Source organism: Medicago sativa, chromosome 1 (genome assembly GCF_051527215.1).
Source record: "Medicago sativa cultivar Bolivia chromosome 1, Bolivia_mono, whole genome shotgun sequence".
NCBI classification, from domain to species: Eukaryota; Viridiplantae; Streptophyta; class Magnoliopsida; order Fabales; family Fabaceae; genus Medicago; species Medicago sativa.
The window spans coordinates 13,701,999-13,722,146 of NC_140749.1; the positions used below are offsets into that span (position 1 = coordinate 13,701,999).

Genomic DNA, 20,148 nt, shown 5'->3' on the forward strand with positions numbered 1-20,148 from the left:
CCACCAATAACTGTATATTGGATGCAATAAGGAATGACCGGCGAATCCCCTTCAGGATACTATGAGTTCCTTGACGTGTATTGCACAACCACACCAAGCGTATCTCCTAACAGTATTTTACAGATTTATGGTTCCAGCAATTCACTCATGCATTAGAGAATTGATGGATGATTTAGAGTAAGAGAATGAGGGAGAATTATGTTGTTAATGCAACAAAATTCTGTCCAAAATTGTGTGTTGTAATGTTCTTTTTGTGTATCCAACTAATGCCCAAATGCCAAGCATTTATAGTGCATTATACGACTCTTCACATGAGAGAAGACACCCCTTTGACTTGAATAAATGCTATGATTCATCAAGCACCCCTTTGCCAAAGGTTATGATCATATACACTTGAATCAATGCTATTGTTCATTAAGCACCCTTTTGACAAATGTTATAGCCATATACACTTGAATCAATGTCGTGGTTCATTATCTATCAATAAATAATAATGTTCCAATGTATATGAATGATTCCCATGAAGAGTTACAACTTTTGGTTTTAAAGTGATTCCATTATTTTGGAAATCACCAACAGTTTTTGTTTTGAGATATAGACCTTGAAAACCTTCTAAAAAGCTTGTAACAACTCACATTCACCAGACAATATTGTTTACATACTTTCTTTCAATGTTTACGAAGTGCCCGAGTTACCTTGTGTCTGTTTAATTCTCGTGTTCTCATAGTTTCGGTATGATTATCGCCGAGAAGAACCTATTGTATTTTGGGGAAGTTGCACAATCTCGCGGATAATATCCTTGCGCAATCTCGAGAAGAACCTATTATAAAAGTGTAACACCAATATTATTATTTATAAAAATAAAAAAGTACGAAAACCGTAACGTCGTTCAAGATAGGGTAAAGGAAAAAAGAGGTAAATGTGAGAGGATACTCCTCTTCCAACTTTAGAACATCCTACTGCTGCATTGTAGTATTCTCTTCACATATTTTTCCCATTTTCTAAAATTGCAAACATCCTTAAGATCCTTAAAGTATGCGAAGAAATTGTGAGTAAAGAAAGGCGAACAAGGAATCAGTACAGCGATGAAAAGTAGACCATACAATTTATTGTAATCAGATAGGTACAGAATTAGTAAAAACAAGACTTGACATCTAAAAACCCAAGAAGGATAACCAGAAACATTTCTTTTCACAAACAAAATAAGAATAATTTAAAGAATCAACAGACATATAAAAGAAAGTCAACTTTGGTTTACATTAGCAAGTCCAGAAGAAAAATATTTATTAGAAGCTTCACCGAGAAAAATCAAGAAAATAATGATTTTGAATAATCAACTAGAAATTATAACTCTTCAGTATATCATACAGAAAATCACCTAATAAGGAGATGGCTTTTACTCCATATCCATTGATCAAGTCACACAAATTTAAGTCATTTCATAGAATATTAAAACTTGTAACTGATAGATTGAGTTGAAGAAACAGTTAGAACGCTCAGTGGCGGATCTTCTCATAGACCCACAGGTGCCATGGCATCCCCTAGTTTTTCTATATATAGTATATCTAACATAAAGGTTTCAGAAGTTTTCCTGTGTTACAGTGGATAGGGGGTGTGTGAGAGTATGTCGCGTGTTCGAATCCTAGTTCATCTCTTTTTACCCGTTTACTGGATTCGAGCAAAAATAAACCACTAAACCAGTTAATATTTTTGATATTTTTTGAAACATCTTAATATATATTCCATAAATTTTTGGCACCCCCAAGAAAATAACTCAAGATCCGCCACTGAGAACGCTTATCCGGCAACCCAAAATTCCACTTCATTTTCTAGCATCTTTTCGTATGAATATGTAATTAGGATTCAGGGGTTTGTTGCAAAGCATATATAGTCTGCAAAAGGAACAACAAAAGAAGATAATCAAACCTCATTGTTAAATCTGGTTTCGAAAATTCATAATGATAACTTGCCATGGTGATGTCTTGCATATATTCAAATAGATCCAGATTTCAGTAAAAGCTAATTGCATATGAAAAAAATAAAATTAAATGAAGAGCTAGTGAAAAATTAGAACTGTGTATACTTATTTCCCAAGCGCGTACATTTGTTAGAAAAACCCATAGTCAATGTAACAACATTAAAAATTGTCTTTTTCTACAAATACTAGTTGAAAAGTTTTTTTCGACACTAACAACAAAAATTAAGCACAATAAAGCGATATCACAATCACATGAGAAACCTTTCAATGCAAGATAACATACTTTGTTACTAATTCAGCTTCTTTATCCGATGTGTACGGAACAATTTAGAATATTCAGGATAACTGGACAAATCCAAAAGCCGACCATCATCCAAGTCCAAAAAAGAGGTCTTACAATACCGATTGAAGATATTATCCATAATGATCACACAATTCCGTTTGCGAACACACAAATCCGATGCAGAAACAGAAAATGAACATAGCCACCCCAAGAACAAAACTCTATCCCCATATACTCGCCAACTTTACCCACTTCTTTTCCTTTTCATCAAGCTTAAACACGTTAATCCTTAAATGTTCATAAGGAGCACCAAACCTCCGGTGGTAAACATTAACAACAAATCACCGTCGTTCTCCACCAAGAATTTAATATGTCCACCACCAATCAAAGATCGAGCCACTAACTGGACACTGGACTCGTCAGGTCCAAGTCCAACAGTAACTGTCCGTCCAGTTTTGTCTACCGCATAAGGCCGGCCTTTGAAAACACAAATGTCTCCAAAATAAGCCGACATGTTAGGTATAGCCTTCCAATTCTCATCGCCGCATTTGAACACTACTGGACATCCTTTAGACCAGGCAAAGGTAACGAGAATGATAGGTTTATTTCCATGGGACGTGACGGCAATGGCTTTTGTAGGGTTCGTAAATGATGTAAATGACATTTCAGTTAATGAGATTGGTAGTTTCATTTGTTCGTCAATGCAAATGAAGTTGGTTGCCAAATGAAGAAGGGAGAATTTGTTGAAGTTGAAGAAGACGGGATCAGAAGATGAATGCAAGCCACGTCGTAGGAGAGGGTCGTGGAATTGTATTTTGCCAGTTGAGTTTTGTGTAATTCTAAACAACCAAGGACGACGACGACTAACTTGTGGTGGTTTGATGAGGAAGAAACTGTGTTTAGAGAGGTTACTGAATTCAGTGATGTTGTTGATGGAATCAATGTTGAATGGGGATTGGAAGAGTGGGAGCTGAAGTGTAAAAATGTTACGGTGGTGATTTGGGATGGAAGCAGAACGCCAATTGGAACAGATTGATCGGAAGCTGATGAGATCGATTTTGTTGTCGAATAGTTGCGATATCAGATTCAAAATGTCGTTTGGAAGTTCAGACCAATCTACCGGCATCGCCATTGCCATGGATGATGCTTGCTGAATTGCCGATTCTCTCTTCTTCTTCTTCATCTTCAGAGTAAGGGATAGATTGGCTTAGTGGTTTCACGCTTTCTCTACTTGGTCAGTCATATATATATATATATATATATATATATATATATATATATATATATATATATATATATATATATCAAACAAGTCCAGAATATATATTTTTGAGTAATATACAGGGTTTCACTACAAAAAAAAAATTAGGGTTTGTCAAAAAAAAGGGGTAAAGTCCAAAATATATTTAAAACTAGGAACATAATATTAAATAATTTTGTCAAAATAATAATAATAATAATAATAATAATAATAATAATAATAATAATAAATCGGTCAAAAAAAATAATATTTTTGGGGAAAAATAACAATAATATTTTTTTTTTGGTCTAGTAGCCTAGTGGCTAGAACTCACACATATAAATGTGGAGAAGTGGGGTGTCCGGGGTTCGAACCCCGGCTCCTGCATAAATTATGCAATGTCCCTGCCAATTGAGCTAAACTCACGGGGACAAATAACAATAATATTAAATATCCCTAAAAACAATAATAATAATAATAATAATAATAATAATAATAATAATAATAATAATAATAATAATAATAATAATAATAATAACAACAACAATAATATTTTTGGGGAAAAATAACAATAATATTAAATATCCCTAAAAAAACAATAATATTAAATAATTTGTAAATGTTTTTTTTAGGGAAAATTTTGTAAATGTTATAAATATAATATGTGGATGTCCACGAACTCTTGTAATTAAGTGACACCATTTTATTTATCTTCTAAGTTACACCTCTTCGTACTTATCTCTTAAGTATTTTAACTCCTAAGTCATATCGTTGTATTTCTCTATACATAGAGATCACATGTAACGTAGTTGGATATAACGAAAATAATAGAATCATCTCTCTCTTCTTTCTTTCTCTCTCCTTCTCTACTTCTCTTTAATTGTGTTCTTATTATAAGAGTTTCATAACATGTCATCAGCACGAGCTAATCAACTGAGGTATGTAATTCTTGATAAACAATTTTTTATTTTTGTATCGATGATTATAGGTTAGACTGTTACGATTCCATCAATTGGATTCCGACTGCTGCTTACATGAATTAAATTGTAGTATTCTCTTCACATATTTTTCCCTTTTTCTAAAATTGCAAACATGCTTAAGATCCTTAATGTATGTGAAGAAATTGTGAGTTAAGAAAGGCGAACAAGGAATCAGTACAGTAGTCAGATGAAATAATCTTTATGAAAGTGGCCATTGAGCAGTAAAAGTAAAGCTTATTGATTTTTCATCTTTCAAAGTAATTAGTAATATTAAAAAGGAATATATTTGAAAAAATATTAAATTATTAATTTGAAAGATGACTTATAGTAAGGAACGAGTATTTTTTTTTATTTTCTTTTAAACAGTGATTATAAACAGTGTATATTCTAGCTTCATGTTTACATTGATGACTCCTTCAAAGCATCTATATGGATTGATGTAATCAAAAAATGTTTCTATCATTCATTAGAAATTGATGTCTGGATGGTTATGAAAGGTATTATTCTTTTTTGGGTAAAATATGCTTTTCGTCCCTGTAATTAGGGGCCATTTGAATTTTCGTCCCTGAGCTTACTAATCCTCCCATCTTGTCCCTGTAATTATTAATCATTTGAGATTTCATCCTAATTACAAAAATTTGCTGAGGTGGAGGGTAATTAGTGACGTGGCCTCTGTTTAATGGTTTTTTGTCAGGACACGTCATCAGAGGGCTGGGGAAATGACATTTTTGCCTTTAATAAATCTGGGTTCGCGCGCAATGACTGAAATACCCCTGGCTTCATCTTCTTCCTTCTTCCCTCCCTCATCTTCTCCATCGACTGTTAATAACACCACCTGCAAAATACACAGGGAGGGCCAAAAAAAAAATTGATCAAAACCCAGCAAAGCCTGCATCACACAACACAATTCCAAGTACACAATTCTCAGAAGTTCATCGCGCACAAGCTCTCAAATATCACTGAAACCAAAATAAATTCACAAAACCGATCCCACACAACAAAAATAGCAATCAAGGACAAACTGTAGACACACACACAAAGCCGCGACTTGTTTCACGCACACAACCATAACACAACCTCATAAAACTCCAGCAACCCACATCAATCAAGCTGAAATCCAATCTCAACACAATCGATCAAACCATCTCACCAAAACCTCCATCACAAACTCTGTTCAAAATCAATCCAAAAAGCTAAATCAAACAACCTAGATCTAAATTCAAACGAAGGACTTACCTTTGTGTTCTTTCTTTATGGATAAATTGTTCAGATGGTGCTTGCTGTCTGCGATGATTTGGTGTTACGTCTAAATTCATCAAAGTTGGTGTTGATTTGTTTCGGTCCTTTCAGCCGTGGATTTACATTGAGGTGCAGCAGCTATGACAGTTTGATTCAGCCTGGTTCCTGTGTTTGTTTCGTTTGTATGGTTACAGTTTAGCAGCGAAATGGCCGATTGGGTTAATGGTTTGTTTGAATTGAATGAATGTTTGGGTTGAACCGGTTGAGTGTTGAGTGTGAAGGTCAGTTCAGTTCGTTCACCTTGAGAGAGAGAGACGATTTGATTGTTTGAGAGCCGTTTGTGAGAGATGTATGGATCGGCCTTTATGTGTGTGGGGTTATGTTAACAGTGTTGTGGATGAATGGATGATGATTGTGGATGAATGGATTGGCCTTTATGAATGAATGGATGCTGGTGTGTTGCTTTTGAAAGTGATGAAGCAGAAATGTGTTATTGGCGGCGGCGTGTCCTGTTTCTGTTCGACAGAGAAGGAGGAGAAGAAGGAAAGGAGAAAAGATGGAGGCAGGGGCAAAATGGTCATTGCGCGCGAACCCAGGTTTATTAAGGGCAAAATTGTCATTGCCCCGGCCCTCTGATGACGTGTCCTGACAAAAAACCATTAAACAGATGCCACGTCACTAATTACCCTCCACCTCAGCAAATTTTTGTAATTAGGATGAAATCTCAAATGATTAATAATTACAGGGACAAGATGGGAGGATTAGTAAGCTCAGGGGCGAAAATTCAAATGGCCCCTAATTACAGGGACGAAAAACATATTTTACCCTTCTTTTTTTAATTGCAAATCTGATCCTCTTCCTCAGGAGAATGTAAAATGCATAGATTAGCATAGAAATGAAAAGTATGATGAAGAAGCGAAGCAGAATTATTATGAGAGTGACAGAATAGGAGGTGATGTATGTGTTAAACATGGTATAGGAACCAAACTTGCTCTACCACGTTATCAAGCTCCATAAACCATAACGGCCATGAAAAGCAGACCATACAAGTCATTTCATTCATAACAAACAAATTTAAAGCCAACCAGATCACAAAAATAAAAAAAAAATCTATAATTTTTTTAATGTTAACTAGTTTTCAAGAATATGATAACTTTGTAATGATTTGATTATCTATCCAAAGAATTGTTGCTGCAAGGAACCATAGAATGGTTATATGGCTATTTAAGATTTCTAACAACTACCTCAGCAATATAATTTAGCCAGATTGATGTTTCTGCAGAGGTAGCAAGAAATTAATAGTTTTCAAATGTTATTATTGGGGAAGCATCCTCTTAGTACCACGATAAGTTATGCTTATCTAATTAAACTGAGCCCTCATTAGGTATGAGTGTAACTCGGAAATGGAGGATTATAGAAGAATACGATGAAGCAGTTTGAAATGTCCGATCTAGGCAATCTCACTCACTTACTTCCTGGGCATTGAATTTGAAAAGAATTCACAAGGTGTGACAATTCATCAAAGGAAGTATGCATTAGATGTTTTGAAGAGGTTTAAGATGCTGAATTGCAAACCAATTTCAACTCCAGTTGATACAGGAGTACAACTTTCTCTGATCAATGATGAGAAAGAGATTGATCACTATTCAAGTAGATTGTAGGCTCCTTAAGGTACTTATGCCATACCAGACCTGATATTGCTTATGGAGTAGGCCTGATTAGCAGATATATGGAAAGACCTACTACTTCCCACTTAAATGCAGCTAAGAGAATATTAAGATATGTGAAGGGAACTTGCAATTTTGGCATTCGGTACTCTAGAAATCAGAAGTCACTTGATCAAATGATACTTGGCTATTCTGATTCAGATTGGAGTGGTGACAAAGAAGATAGGAAAAGTACTGCTGCCTATGTGTTTATGATTGGAAATGCTGCATTTTCATGGAGTTCAAAGAAGGAATCAGTGGTTGCATTATCTTCTTGTGAAGCTGAGTACATTGCAGCTTCCATGGTAGCATGTCAAGCTCAATGGATCAATATGCTATTGATTGAATTGCAACTGGTGGAAGATGAGAAGATGGAATTGAGAGTTGATAGCAAACTGCTATTGATTTAGCTAAGCATCTAGTGGCACATGGAAGGAGTAAACACATTGAAACACGTTTCCATTTCCTAATAGATCAAGTGAACAAGGGAGAACTGGAAACTGTACATTGCAAGACAGAAGAACAAATTGCATATTTGTTGACAAAGCCACTGAAGTTCAGTAGTTTTGACTACTTGAGGAGCAAGCTTGGAATGGCAATGATTTCTACTAAATGAATTAAGGAGGTGTATTGGAAGTATAATTCATTTAGTTAGGAATTAGTTTTAATATTTGTTTTTGGTAGTTTGTTAGATAGCTTGCAAATGAAGTAACAAACGTAGATTACTTGTATACAGGGGCGAAGCTATTTGTTGCCAAGGGGTAGCTTTGGCTACCCCAACAAATAATTTCTTCTTTGACTAAGTTAGTATATTTTAATATTAGCTACCCCAATAATATATATTTAGCTACCGCAAAAGAATTTATTTGTCAAAAATCAGTAGAAATAGGAAAGCCAAAATATATTCACTTGTGTAATAGATATATTCTGTATTATTTTGAAACTTTTGATCTCTTAAACAACTACAATGAGAGTTTAGTTAACAATACAAATTGTCAAAAACAGTCAAATTATATTTTATTTCATTTATTTAGATTTGTCTCCCTCGTGGAAACATAGCTAGCTTCGCCGCTGCTTGTATAGGAAGAAATAAGTTTGTTAGAGTGTTAGTTATGGGTTGGTTACATCACCTAGATGTATATACACTCCATACCAGTTGTAAATACACAACAAGATTCATCATTCAATAATATTACAGTTTTACACCATTACTTCTCTCTCTCAAAATCTCACAAACCCTAATTCCCAGTTTTATTGTTTTGTTAGTTTTTCACAATTTTTCACCTAGTTATCCACCTGGTTCTATAGTAATCCACCTTGTTCTATAGGTAATTCACCATTGTTCTAAGTATGTGAAGAAATTGTGAGTTAAGAAAGGTGAACAAGGAATCAGAAGCTGAAATGATCTTTATGAAAGTGGCCATTGATCAGTAAAATTAAACCGTATTGATTTTTCATCATTCAAAGTAATTAGCAATATTAAATAGGAACATCTTTGAAAAAAAAATATTAAATTATAATTTGAAAGATGACTTATGGTAAGGAACAAGTCTTTTGAACAATGTTTATAAATAGAGAGTAAGAGAGTATATTCTGGCTTCATGTTTCAATCATTCATTAGAAATTGATGTCTGGATGACTTACAGTAAGCATCTACTCACAATCATCAAGTAATCAATGAGCACATATCAAATTTTTGACCCCTATAATGTAGCAATGCATAAAACTAATCAGCACAATACAAATCATTTCATTCATAACAAACAAATTTAAACCCAACCAGATCACAATAATAAAAAAAATCTATACTTTTTTTAATGTTAAGTGTTTTTCAAGAATATGTTAACTTTGTAATGATTTGATTATCTATCCAAAGAGTAGCGATTCTCAGATCACACATCAAGGAAGATGACAATAGTAATTAATAAAGCCTACAACACTAATATCTTAATGACTGAAAGTTCTTAAGCATCTGATCACATTAGAAAATTGTTGCTACAAGGAACCATAGAATGGTTATATGGCTATTTAAGATTTCTAACAACTACCTCAGCAATATAATTTAGCCAGATTGATGTTTCTGCAGAGGTAGCAAGAAATCAGTAGTTTTCAAATGTTATTGTTGGGGAAGCATGATGAATGTTTATTTTCGCATCAAACGAGGTAAGTATTTTTGTATCGTCTCCACAGGGAATAGTGCGTTATCAATGACAGTTTAACATCGATTATCATTCAAAGTATTAAGAGTACTTGTTTGTTTGAATTGAAATGTATCTAGCTAAACTAATTGCAAAAAGTAAAAGTTGAGATAAATAAGGATTGAAACTTGTTAGGAGTAGCGTTCCTTAACCAAGCGTCACACGTAACCTAATGATCCATACGAATTCTAGCTTTATAAACAACATTATCACAATCAATTCTAAACTATCCTTCGTGTCCAAAGTGATATAATTATTTCTAAGTTATCGTTTAAACATTCGTGTCCAAATTCCTTAAACGATAACAAAGTCGATCGAATAACCTAATCGACCGTGTCCAGCCTGGTTGAGTTATACGAAAGCATTTAGCTCTTGATTATGGTGATTATCACAAGATTAACAAAGATGTCAAGTAAGTTAACCTAAGATATATTGCTATTCTAGCTCAAGATTCAAGAGTTTGTGTCCAAATCATCTTTGAATCTCATTGAAAGCATTAACACAAGAATAACAACAATATTGAATATAAATTGCTAGAAACATATTTTGCAAGATCAAAAGATTACATGTTAAGCAAAGATCAAGTACCTCTCATCCCAACAAAGGGTATTTAGCTACACATCATCATGGAAGCCATGCAAGGATGGATTGAAAAGGAAGGATTCATTACACTTGTGATGTCTCAACAAAGTATTAAGATCCAACTTCCAAAACCAATCTCACTCAATGAAGAACTACCTTACTTCTCTCTATGAAAATATCTAAACTAAAACCTAAGAGAAGCTAAGAAAATATCAAGCTAAGATATGATAAGATCCTCTCCAAAGAGTAGCAAGAGGCTATATAAAGACTTCTGCCCTGCCTCAACTCGCAGATGCGAGCTACACCACTCGCAGATGCGAGTTGCTTCTCTGGCCCAATAATAAGCTGCCACGTCATAAATGAAGGGATCAAACCGCCCTAACTCGCAGTTGCGAGTTAGGGAACTCGCAGTTGCGAGTTACTCGCATTTGGAACTCGCAGATGCGAGTTTGGGTGCGAGCTGCTTGCTTCCAGGGACAGCTTCTGCCCAAATAGTACTTTTTCATGATTTTGCTTCTTTGATCAATGTCTTGGGCTAATTCCTGCACAAAAGGATAGAGTAATGATAAGTAAAGCGTAATAAGGCATTTAACGCTTATTTCTCGGCTTTTCCTTCGATATCTTGTAAAACAAGTAACAAAAAGTGTATGAAATATAACATGAAAATAACACTTTTTAGCACTTATCAAACTCTCCCCAACTTAACTCTTTGTTTGTCCTCAAACAAAATGAAAATCAAACAAGTTAATAACAAGACACAAGTACAAAAGGCTTTGAAAACATCTTCAGATGAATGATTTAAAAGTGAATGCGCGGGCAAGTCTAAGTTTCCAACTAATCTAAAATTCTACTACTAACATGAGATGAGTCCTAAGTACAAAGTTCATGTCAAACATTTCAAAACAATAATATATTTATTTACGAACCACACCTAACACACTTCTATGAAAGTAGATAAACAATTGAAATCAAATGAATGAGGGTTATGAACACACATCCGGCAATCAAGTTAACATTCCAATCAAGTTATGTGTCCATCCAAAAATCGTTTCAAAAGGCATAAAAACATGGATCAAAAGGTCTTTGATGGTTATAACTTGGCTTGGCTACAAAAGAAATGTCATATGTGGGGCAATTGAAATCAAAAAGCCTATCAAAGAGGAGCATTCCTTGTATCAACCATTAAAATTCACAATCTTTCCTACCAATCATTACAAACCCTTGGTGCTTTAACATGAAGCACTTTGATCTTGACAACTTATTTTCTTTTTGGATTTTTCTTTCTTTTTCTCTTTTTCTTTTTCTTTTCATGTACACATTGTTTTTCTTTTCTTTTGTATTTACAACAACATGTTGTCTTGATCAAAGATAAATTTACACCATAGTACTTGACATAAGATTTACATCTACCTTCTCTCCCCAACTTGAATCAACAAATACCCTAATTGAATGTTCCTCTACTCTAAGGCAAAAGGGACAAATAACATTGAAATTTAAGGGCTCAACAATTAAAAACATATCAGAGTCCTAAAGTGCGTCAAGAATGAACTGAATTTTGAAAAATTTAAAGGCAACTTCATCAAGCATTGTGCTTATGAATTGACAGTTCATAATTGATGACTCCGATTCATTTGGCTCAAGTGGGTTAGCAAATACTCGCTCTTCTCACAAGGTAGGCTATTTGTGGTCAAGTAAGTTTCACTCAATAACAAAAAATGTGCCTTGATCACTTCCATGCCTTCACACAATTTAAAACAATTATTGGATTTAACATAAAACAACCGAGTTAATCAATGAAAGCCGGTCTCCTTGCATATGTACAAATATTTGAGGTTTCCTCACTTTAGGCTAGTACTACGTGGTTCACAAACAAAAAAAAAAATTATTGTAAAGAACTAAATGAAATGAAATTTGTGCAAAGTACTCGTTCCATATTCGAGTAAAAACCTAGAAAAACTGGAAACTTGTACCTTGGCTTTGCGCTTTAATCACAACTATGAATTGTTATCAATCATCTGAGATTTGAAATTAAGCAAGAGTGATACGCAAGAAACTTCCACAATTTTTAAATTAAAACCAAATGAAGTACTCGAAACATGCTAACACATTATTATTCTACAAAATAAAATTAAACCATACTAATATAAATACGAACTTAATAATACTAATTAAAACGAAATAAAAGTTACCAAACATCAATAACCGAAATACTTAACAAAGTAGCAAAATACGAGTACATGTGCTAAAATAAAAACCAACAGAATATTGTTCACAAAGTAGCAAAAGAGAAAAGAAATAACAACTAAGGAAGACAGCAAGAATTGACTGAAAGCTTGATATATAAAAAAAATCATTCAAAAAGAACTAGCTTTCAAGTCTTTTCTTCCTCCTCAAGACTGCATGCCATCATCATCAGACCCATGGGGGGTTGAAGTAGCACTGTGGACCATCTCTGGATCATCCTGCTCATTATCACCACCTAGATCATCAACATGCATATCTGAAGAACCACCCCCTCCATAGACAAATGGCCTGTCCCCAGGCCAAGCACAATAAGCCTGAAAAGCCTCTGGCAAAGGGACCTGATGGTCTGCTAACTGCGGGTAACCGGCATGTAGCTGCATCCGGTACAAAGAATCATGCAATGAAGTCATCGCCCTCTTGTTAGCATCGAGGTAGTCCCATGTGTAAGTAAAGCACTGCCTCTGGGCTGGGTCCATGCGTGAGAAATCATCAGCTGATGTTGGAGCTTGAGGTTGGTGTGATGATGAGGAAGCTCCCGTACCTTTCTTACCCTTACCCTTTTTCGATTCACCCATGATGTAACGGGTAATGAAGGCATCATCAATGGGGTTTTTTATGATTTCATGATAATCAGTGGGCATCCGCATGTGGGTGTCTTTGATCAACCCCATGATTAACCCCGGAAATGATAGACGGGTTTTTGGTTCCCCATGGCCTTGGAGTACCACCTTTCTCAGCTGCCAAGCAATAGTGCGTGCTATATCCACCTTGATGCCTTTAAGAATGTAAAAGATTAAAGGGCAGACATCAATGGTGCAATCAAGCATATGACTATTAGGCTTGACATTATGGAGGATAAATCTAAACATCAGTTTGGCTGGCGGTGTCATCTTTTTATATTGGGCAATGTGTTCTCTACCCGCACCACTCTTGTCATAGTTTTCCCCCTCTAGCATAATGAACTTTTTAATTTCTTCGTGTTGCTCGTCAAGGAGAAAATGACCTAGGTTTTGCTTGTTGTGAAAGTCATCAATCCCATTCTCAGTTTCCACATCTAGGTCAAAAGGATTTCCTAGGAATGTGTTAATGGCATCACGGTCAAACTTGATTGTCCTGCCCCTCACAAAAGTTTGAAAAGTGAATGGATCGGTTTGGGGGTTTTGAGGAAGAGCATTGGCATAGAACTCACGAACCAACTCTTCGTTGATTTTGGTTATGGGGTTTAGGAGTCTAGTCCACCCTTGGTCAAGGAAAAGTTTGTGAAAGTGGCCATAAGGTCCCTCGGGTTTTATTTGAACAACTCTTTCAGTCCATAAGGACTGTTTAAGCAAGGTGTTGTACCTATTTTGGTGGTACCTAGTCCTAAATCTCTCTTGATCATAAGACTGGTTTCTAAGTGGGGGTTGGGGTACGGATGTTTCACCTTGCTTTCGTTTACCGGAGTTAACTCTCTTAGATGCCATGCCTGCAAAACAACCAGAAAAATACCACACCACAATGGAATATACAATTAATACCAGTATGGAATAAAATTACACAAATTACAGGTTGAATCACAGAAACATGCAGCAAGTTCTGCTGCAACTCGCAGATGCGAGCAGAAGCACTCGCAGTTGCGAGCTATATGAAGATACTCGCAGATGCGAGTTGGTTTACTCGCAGATGCGAGTTGCCCAGAATTTGGCAAAAACGCATCTTTTTCAACTCTTCTCAGTACCAATGTGTTCTAATCATTAACAAAGCATTTTCAACCCTTGAATTGATAGAGAGATGCGAAAAATCATGCATTAAGCTTGTAATTCGAATTGGTCCACAAACCCTAATTTTATTTGAAAATTTTTACAAAATGGGTAATCAAAAATTGTGGATGCAACTGAAAGTATAATGATTCTGTGCATGATTTTTGTTCCTCTCCTTCATGTGGGTATCAATTTTACAGATTAATAATCAATAGAACAATCAACTACCCTAGGGTTTCACATGCATTCAAAAATCATATCATAAAGCTTTAAGAACAATGAATAACATGGATCACAAACCTGAATGAATTGAGATGCAAGTGCAGAAAGAATAAAAAGAACAATGTGACTTGCTTTGACTTGAATGAAACTTTGAATGATTTAGGGTTTGTGTTGCCAAAGGTGTATGATGAGAGAGGAAAGTTTTGGAATTTTTTTGTGGTGAGAGAAACAAAACCGAAAAATGAAGGAGATAATGAGTGGGTGAGGAGAGTTAGTGGCATTGATTTTCGTAACTGCCCAAAAACTGCTGCTACTCGCAGATGCGAGCAGCCTTACTCGCAGATGCGAGTGAATTGGCAGTCAACATGGTCAAAGGCCATTAGCTCGCAGTTGCGAGCTATTTACTCGCAGTTGCGAGTGCTTTTGGTTCAAACTTTTGCTCTCTGTTTGAATTCTGTTTTTGGATGGTGTAATGCATGCACATGACTCTAATATCTAATTATGCATTAAAACACTAAATGGACTTACAAAATTGGGTTGCCTCCCAACAAGCGCTTGTTTAACGTCGTTAGCTCGACGCCTTTTTCGTTAGGGTGGCCAAAATGAAACGGATAGCACATCATCTTTCGACACCCTACGTTTTGGTAGGAATTCCATGAACTTTAGGAACAAATGATTTGGAGTCCATGACCTCCCTAGCTTTGGTTTGAACAAGGCGTTAATTTCATCAATGATTCGATCGATTTCAACCTTGTTCATCTTCTTCCCTCTTGTTACCATTAAATCTTCCTTGATTAGTAACCGTTCCTTTTTCTCAACCACCATTGCTTCTTCAATATCAACAGCTGTAACTACCTCATTGTGAACAACAATTTCTTCAACAATCTCTCCGACTCTCTCTAACATGTTTGGATTATTTTCTTGTTCTCTAAGAGTGGATTGATTGTTGGCTTGATTATCCATGATTTGTGCTTGAATCAACCCAATTTGAAGTGATAAAGTCTTCAATCTTTGGTTGGTATCTTGCATGTTTATCATGGATTGTTGCATGAAGACATTCAAAGTATTTTCAATCACCTTGTATCTCTCATCTTCATAAGAATGTTGCTGATACTGAGGATAGGATTCATACTCGGGTGGAGTATAGAAGTTGAAGTAACCATGATCAGCCATGATTTTGGCTAGGTGGTGATCCTAAAACGGAAACAACTAACAAGAAACTTTTCTTTGTTTATCAACAAGGGGTTAGCACAAACAACGATCAAATAAAGAAAACTATTTACGGATTATATACAAATACTTAAAACGATAAATCAATCGTACTATCTATGATAACTAAACACCATTCCCCGGCAACGGCGCCATTTTGATGAATGTTTATTTTCGCATCAAACGAGGTAAGTATTTTTGTATCGTCTCCACAGGGAATAGTGCGTTATCAATGACAGTTTAACATCGATTATCATTCAAAGTATTAAGAGTACTTGTTTGTTTGAATTGAAATGTATCTAGCTAAACTAATTGCAAAAAGTAAAAGTTGAGATAAATAAGGATTGAAACTTGTTAGGAGTAGCGTTCCTTAACCAAGCGTCACACGTAACCTAATGATCCATACGAATTCTAGCTTTATAAACAACATTATCACAATCAATTCTAAACTATCCTTCGTGTCCAAAGTGATATAATTATTTCTAAGTTATCGTTTAAACATTCGTGTCCAAATTCCTTAAACGATAACAAAGTCGATCGAATAACCTAATCGACCGTGTCCAGCCTGGTTGAGTTATACGAAAGCATTTAGCTCTTGATTATGGTGATTATCACAAGATTAACAAAGATGTCAAGTAAGTTAACCTAAGATATATTGCTATTCTAGCTCAAGATTCAAGAGTTTGTGTCCAAATCATCTTTGAATCTCATTGAAAGCATTAACACAAGAATAACAACAATATTGAATATAAATTGCTAGAAACATATTTTGCAAGATCAAAAGATTACATGTTAAGCAAAGATCAAGTACCTCTCATCCCAACAAAGGGTATTTAGCTACACATCATCATGGAAGCCATGCAAGGATGGATTGAAAAGGAAGTATTCATTACACTTGTGATGTCTCAACAAAGTATTAAGATCCAACTTCCAAAACCAATCTCACTCAATGAAGAACTACCTTACTTCTCTCTATGAAAATATCTAAACTAAAACCTAAGAGAAGCTAAGAAAATATCAAGCTAAGATATGATAAGATCCTCTCCAAAGAGTAGCAAGAGGCTATATAAAGACTTCTGCCCTGCCTCAACTCGCAGATGCGAGCTACACCACTCGCAGATGCGAGTTGCTTCTCTGGCCCAATAATAAGCTGCCACGTCATAAATGAAGGGATCAAACCGCCCTAACTCGCAGTTGCGAGTTAGGGAACTCGCAGTTGCGAGTTACTCGCATTTGGAACTCGCAGATGCGAGTTTGGGTGCGAGCTGCTTGCTTCCAGGGACAGCTTCTGCCCAAATAGTACTTTTTCATGATTTTGCTTCTTTGATCAATGTCTTGGGCTAATTCCTGCACAAAAGGATAGAGTAATGATAAGTAAAGCGTAATAAGGCATTTAACGCTTATTTCTCGGCTTTTCCTTCGATATCTTGTAAAACAAGTAACAAAAAGTGTATGAAATATAACATGAAAATAACACTTTTTAGCACTTATCAAAGCATCCTCTTAGAACCATGATAAGTTATGCTTATCTAATTAAACTGAGCCCTCATTAGGTATGAGTGTAACTCGGAAATTAGCCTACTTGTATCATAAAGTACTCTTGTGTATAAAACAATTTCTGCATCACCATTTGACTTAAAAGAGTTGGTACATCTCAATTGGTTTCATAACTTTTTTTTTTATCGAACCAGAAACTTTTGTCAATACACAAATGGTGTATGACAAGACTAGTGCAACCCTTACCGAAAAGAAGAATTACATTGAGAATACCAAAATTATGAAAAATGGAAAACAACATTACATGGATCATTTCGGCTAAGGTAATTTGAAGATGGAAATTTTGTTAAACTTCTAACCAGACATGCACAATTGAAAACTGTCAATTAAATTGCACCAGTATTTCAATCAAAGCAAACTAAGACAGATACAAAGGAGATTACTTCAACAATAAAACACTCAGTTTCATGCATGTAAACATTAAGAAGTAGAATCCGGAAATAGGTATAATATATAAAGCCTTTGGTTGTAACTTTGTTTCTGATTACAGACTCAGAAGCTCATTATTCTTTTTACAGTTACTGAAGCTCTTTGCTTATCCTAAATTAGAAGAGAAAACAAATTACATGGGGCGTGGTAAAAAAGTTTGACCACTAGACTACTTGACCTAAAAAAAGTAATTGTTTGATTAATATTTGTCAGCAGTATATTCTAAAGAATTAATTAGTTGGTTGTGTGAGTTTAATCTACTGGGTTTGCCTTTGCACCTCTTCAAGTAAGGTTCGTATTAGAACGACCAGAAACCATATACTAACAAAGTAAGAATAATTCAAAGAACCGACGGATAAATAAAAGAAACTCAACTTTGTTTAACAGGTACAGAAGGAAATATTAGAAGTTTCACTGGGATAAATAAAAAAAATAATGAGTTTGAATAATCAACTAGAAATCATAACTCGTTAATATATCAAACAGAAAATCACTGAATAAGAAGATGGTTCTTAGTCCATATCCATTGAGCAAATCGCATAGATTTAAGTCATTTGATAGAATATTAAAACTTGTAAAATCAAAAGGCAACATAAACCTTAATTGAGACATAAGTGTAACTGATAAATTGAGTTTCAACTTTACAGCACCATAAAAATGCAGGTGGTCAAGAACAAAATGACAGAACCAAGATCAGCCTTGTAAACTCGGTTTAGATAACTCGCCAATTATCCCTGCATACACAAAAGAGTAAAAATGAAACGTGTCAAATAGATCCAGATTTCAGTAAAAGCTAATTATTGCATATGAAAAAAGAGAATTAAATGAAGAACAAGTGAAAAATTGGAAGTGCATGTTAGTTAGAAAAACCCATTAAAAAATTTCTTTTTCTACAAAACCAGTTGAATAGTTTATTAGACTCTAACAAGAAAAACTAAGCACAATAAAGCTATATCACAATCACATTAGAAACCTTCCAATGCAAGATAACATACTCTGCTTTAGCTTCTTTAGTCCATCAACTTTGGAGGTGGCCCCAACAATTTAGAATATTCAGGATAATCGAACAAAGGCAAAGGGCGACCGTCATCCAAGTCCAAAAAATAGCCCATAGTAGGGTCACAAGTGAAGAAATCATCCATAATGATCACACAATTCCCTTTGGGAACACACAAATCCAAGGCAGAAGCAGAAAATGACCAGTTCGGCCCCAAGAACAAAACTCTATCCCCTATATTCGCCAACTTCACCCACTTCTTCTCCCTTTCATTAAGCTTAAACACGTCAATCTTTACAACTTTAATATCATCATCAAACTCACGGTTGTAATTAACATCAGCTAACAACAAATCACCCTTGCTCTCCACTAAGAATTTAATATCCCCACCACCAACCAAAGATTCAGCAACTAACTCCACAGTGGAATCATTGTCTGGTCCAAGTCCAACAGTAACTGTCCGTCCAGTTTTGTCTACTGCATAAGGCCGACCTTTGAAAACACAAATGTCTCCTAAATAAGCTGACATATGAGGTATAGCCTTCCAATTCTCATCACCGCATTTGAACACTACTGGCTGTTCTAATTTTTTGAAACAGGAACATATGCCGAGAAGGATAGGTTTTTTTCCGTGGCACGTGACAGCAATGACTTTTTTAGGGCTAAAGTGGCCACGACCAACAGGGCGCCATGAGGACGGTAGTTGGAATGGTTTGTACCTGCGAAACATGAAGTTGGTTGCCAAATGAAGGACGGAGAATTCGGTGAAGTCAAAGACGAGAGGAGAAGAACGAGGTGGGGGGAATAATTGGATTTTGCCATTGGAGTTTTGAGAAATTTTAATCAGAAAAGGATGAGTTTGTTGTCCTTTTAATTTTGGTGGTTTGATGAGGAAGAAACTGTATTTGGTGAGGTTTTGGAATTTAGCGATGGTATCAATGTTGAGTGAGGATTGGAGGAGTGGGAATTGGAAGGTTAAAGTGTTACGGTAGTGATTTGGGATTGAAGAAGATCGCCAATTGGAACAAGTCGATCGGAAGCGAATCAAATCGATTTCGTTGTCGATTCGCTGCGATATCAAATTCAGAAGGTCTTTTGGAAGTTCAGACCAATCTACTAACATCGCCATGGCCATCGATGATGCTTGCTGAATCGCAGATTATCTTCCTTTTGGAAGTTCACACTTTCTTTATGGGGTCTTTTTTTGGGTTACAACTTTTTTGTTGGGGAATTAGTCACTTTAGTCCTTGAGAAAGAATTAGTCAATTTAGTCCTTGAATGCAGAGAAATTGCAAAACAGTCCCTGAATGTAGACTCTGTTGGTCAATCTCAAGGACTAAAGTGACTAACGGAGTCTACGTTCAAGGACTAATTGACTAACGGAGTCTGCATTCAGGGATTAAATTGACCAATAGAGTCTACATTTCAGGGACTATTTTGCAATTTATCTGCACAACTCCTTTCCTATTCACGGACTAAAGTGACTAATCTCCCTTCTTTCTTTCTTTATGGGGTCAGTCATATATATGTATATGCTAATTTATC

The 20,148-nt window shown here is 35.5% G+C and overlaps 1 protein-coding gene and 2 pseudogenes across 1 annotated transcript; 1 reads left to right on the plus strand and 2 right to left on the minus strand.

Annotated features, from left to right (window-relative positions):
• Window positions 1-1,856: 1,856 nt before the first annotated feature.
• On the minus strand, window positions 1,857-3,444 carry LOC146952873 (F-box protein SKIP23-like; annotated as a pseudogene).
• Window positions 3,445-7,449: 4,005 nt separating this feature from the next.
• LOC146952874 (secreted RxLR effector protein 161 pseudogene) lies at window positions 7,450-7,836 on the plus strand (annotated as a pseudogene).
• Window positions 7,837-18,082: 10,246 nt separating this feature from the next.
• On the minus strand, window positions 18,083-19,778 carry LOC146952875 (F-box protein SKIP23-like). Its single transcript, XM_085742700.1, has 2 exons — window positions 18,602-19,778; window positions 18,083-18,340 (listed from the first exon to the last, which is right to left on the minus strand). The coding sequence occupies exon 1, from the start codon at window positions 19,736-19,738 to the stop codon at window positions 18,617-18,619; it is 1,122 nt and encodes a 373-aa protein (XP_085598826.1). The 5' UTR covers window positions 19,739-19,778; the 3' UTR covers window positions 18,083-18,340; window positions 18,602-18,616.
• Window positions 19,779-20,148: the final 370 nt, after the last annotated feature.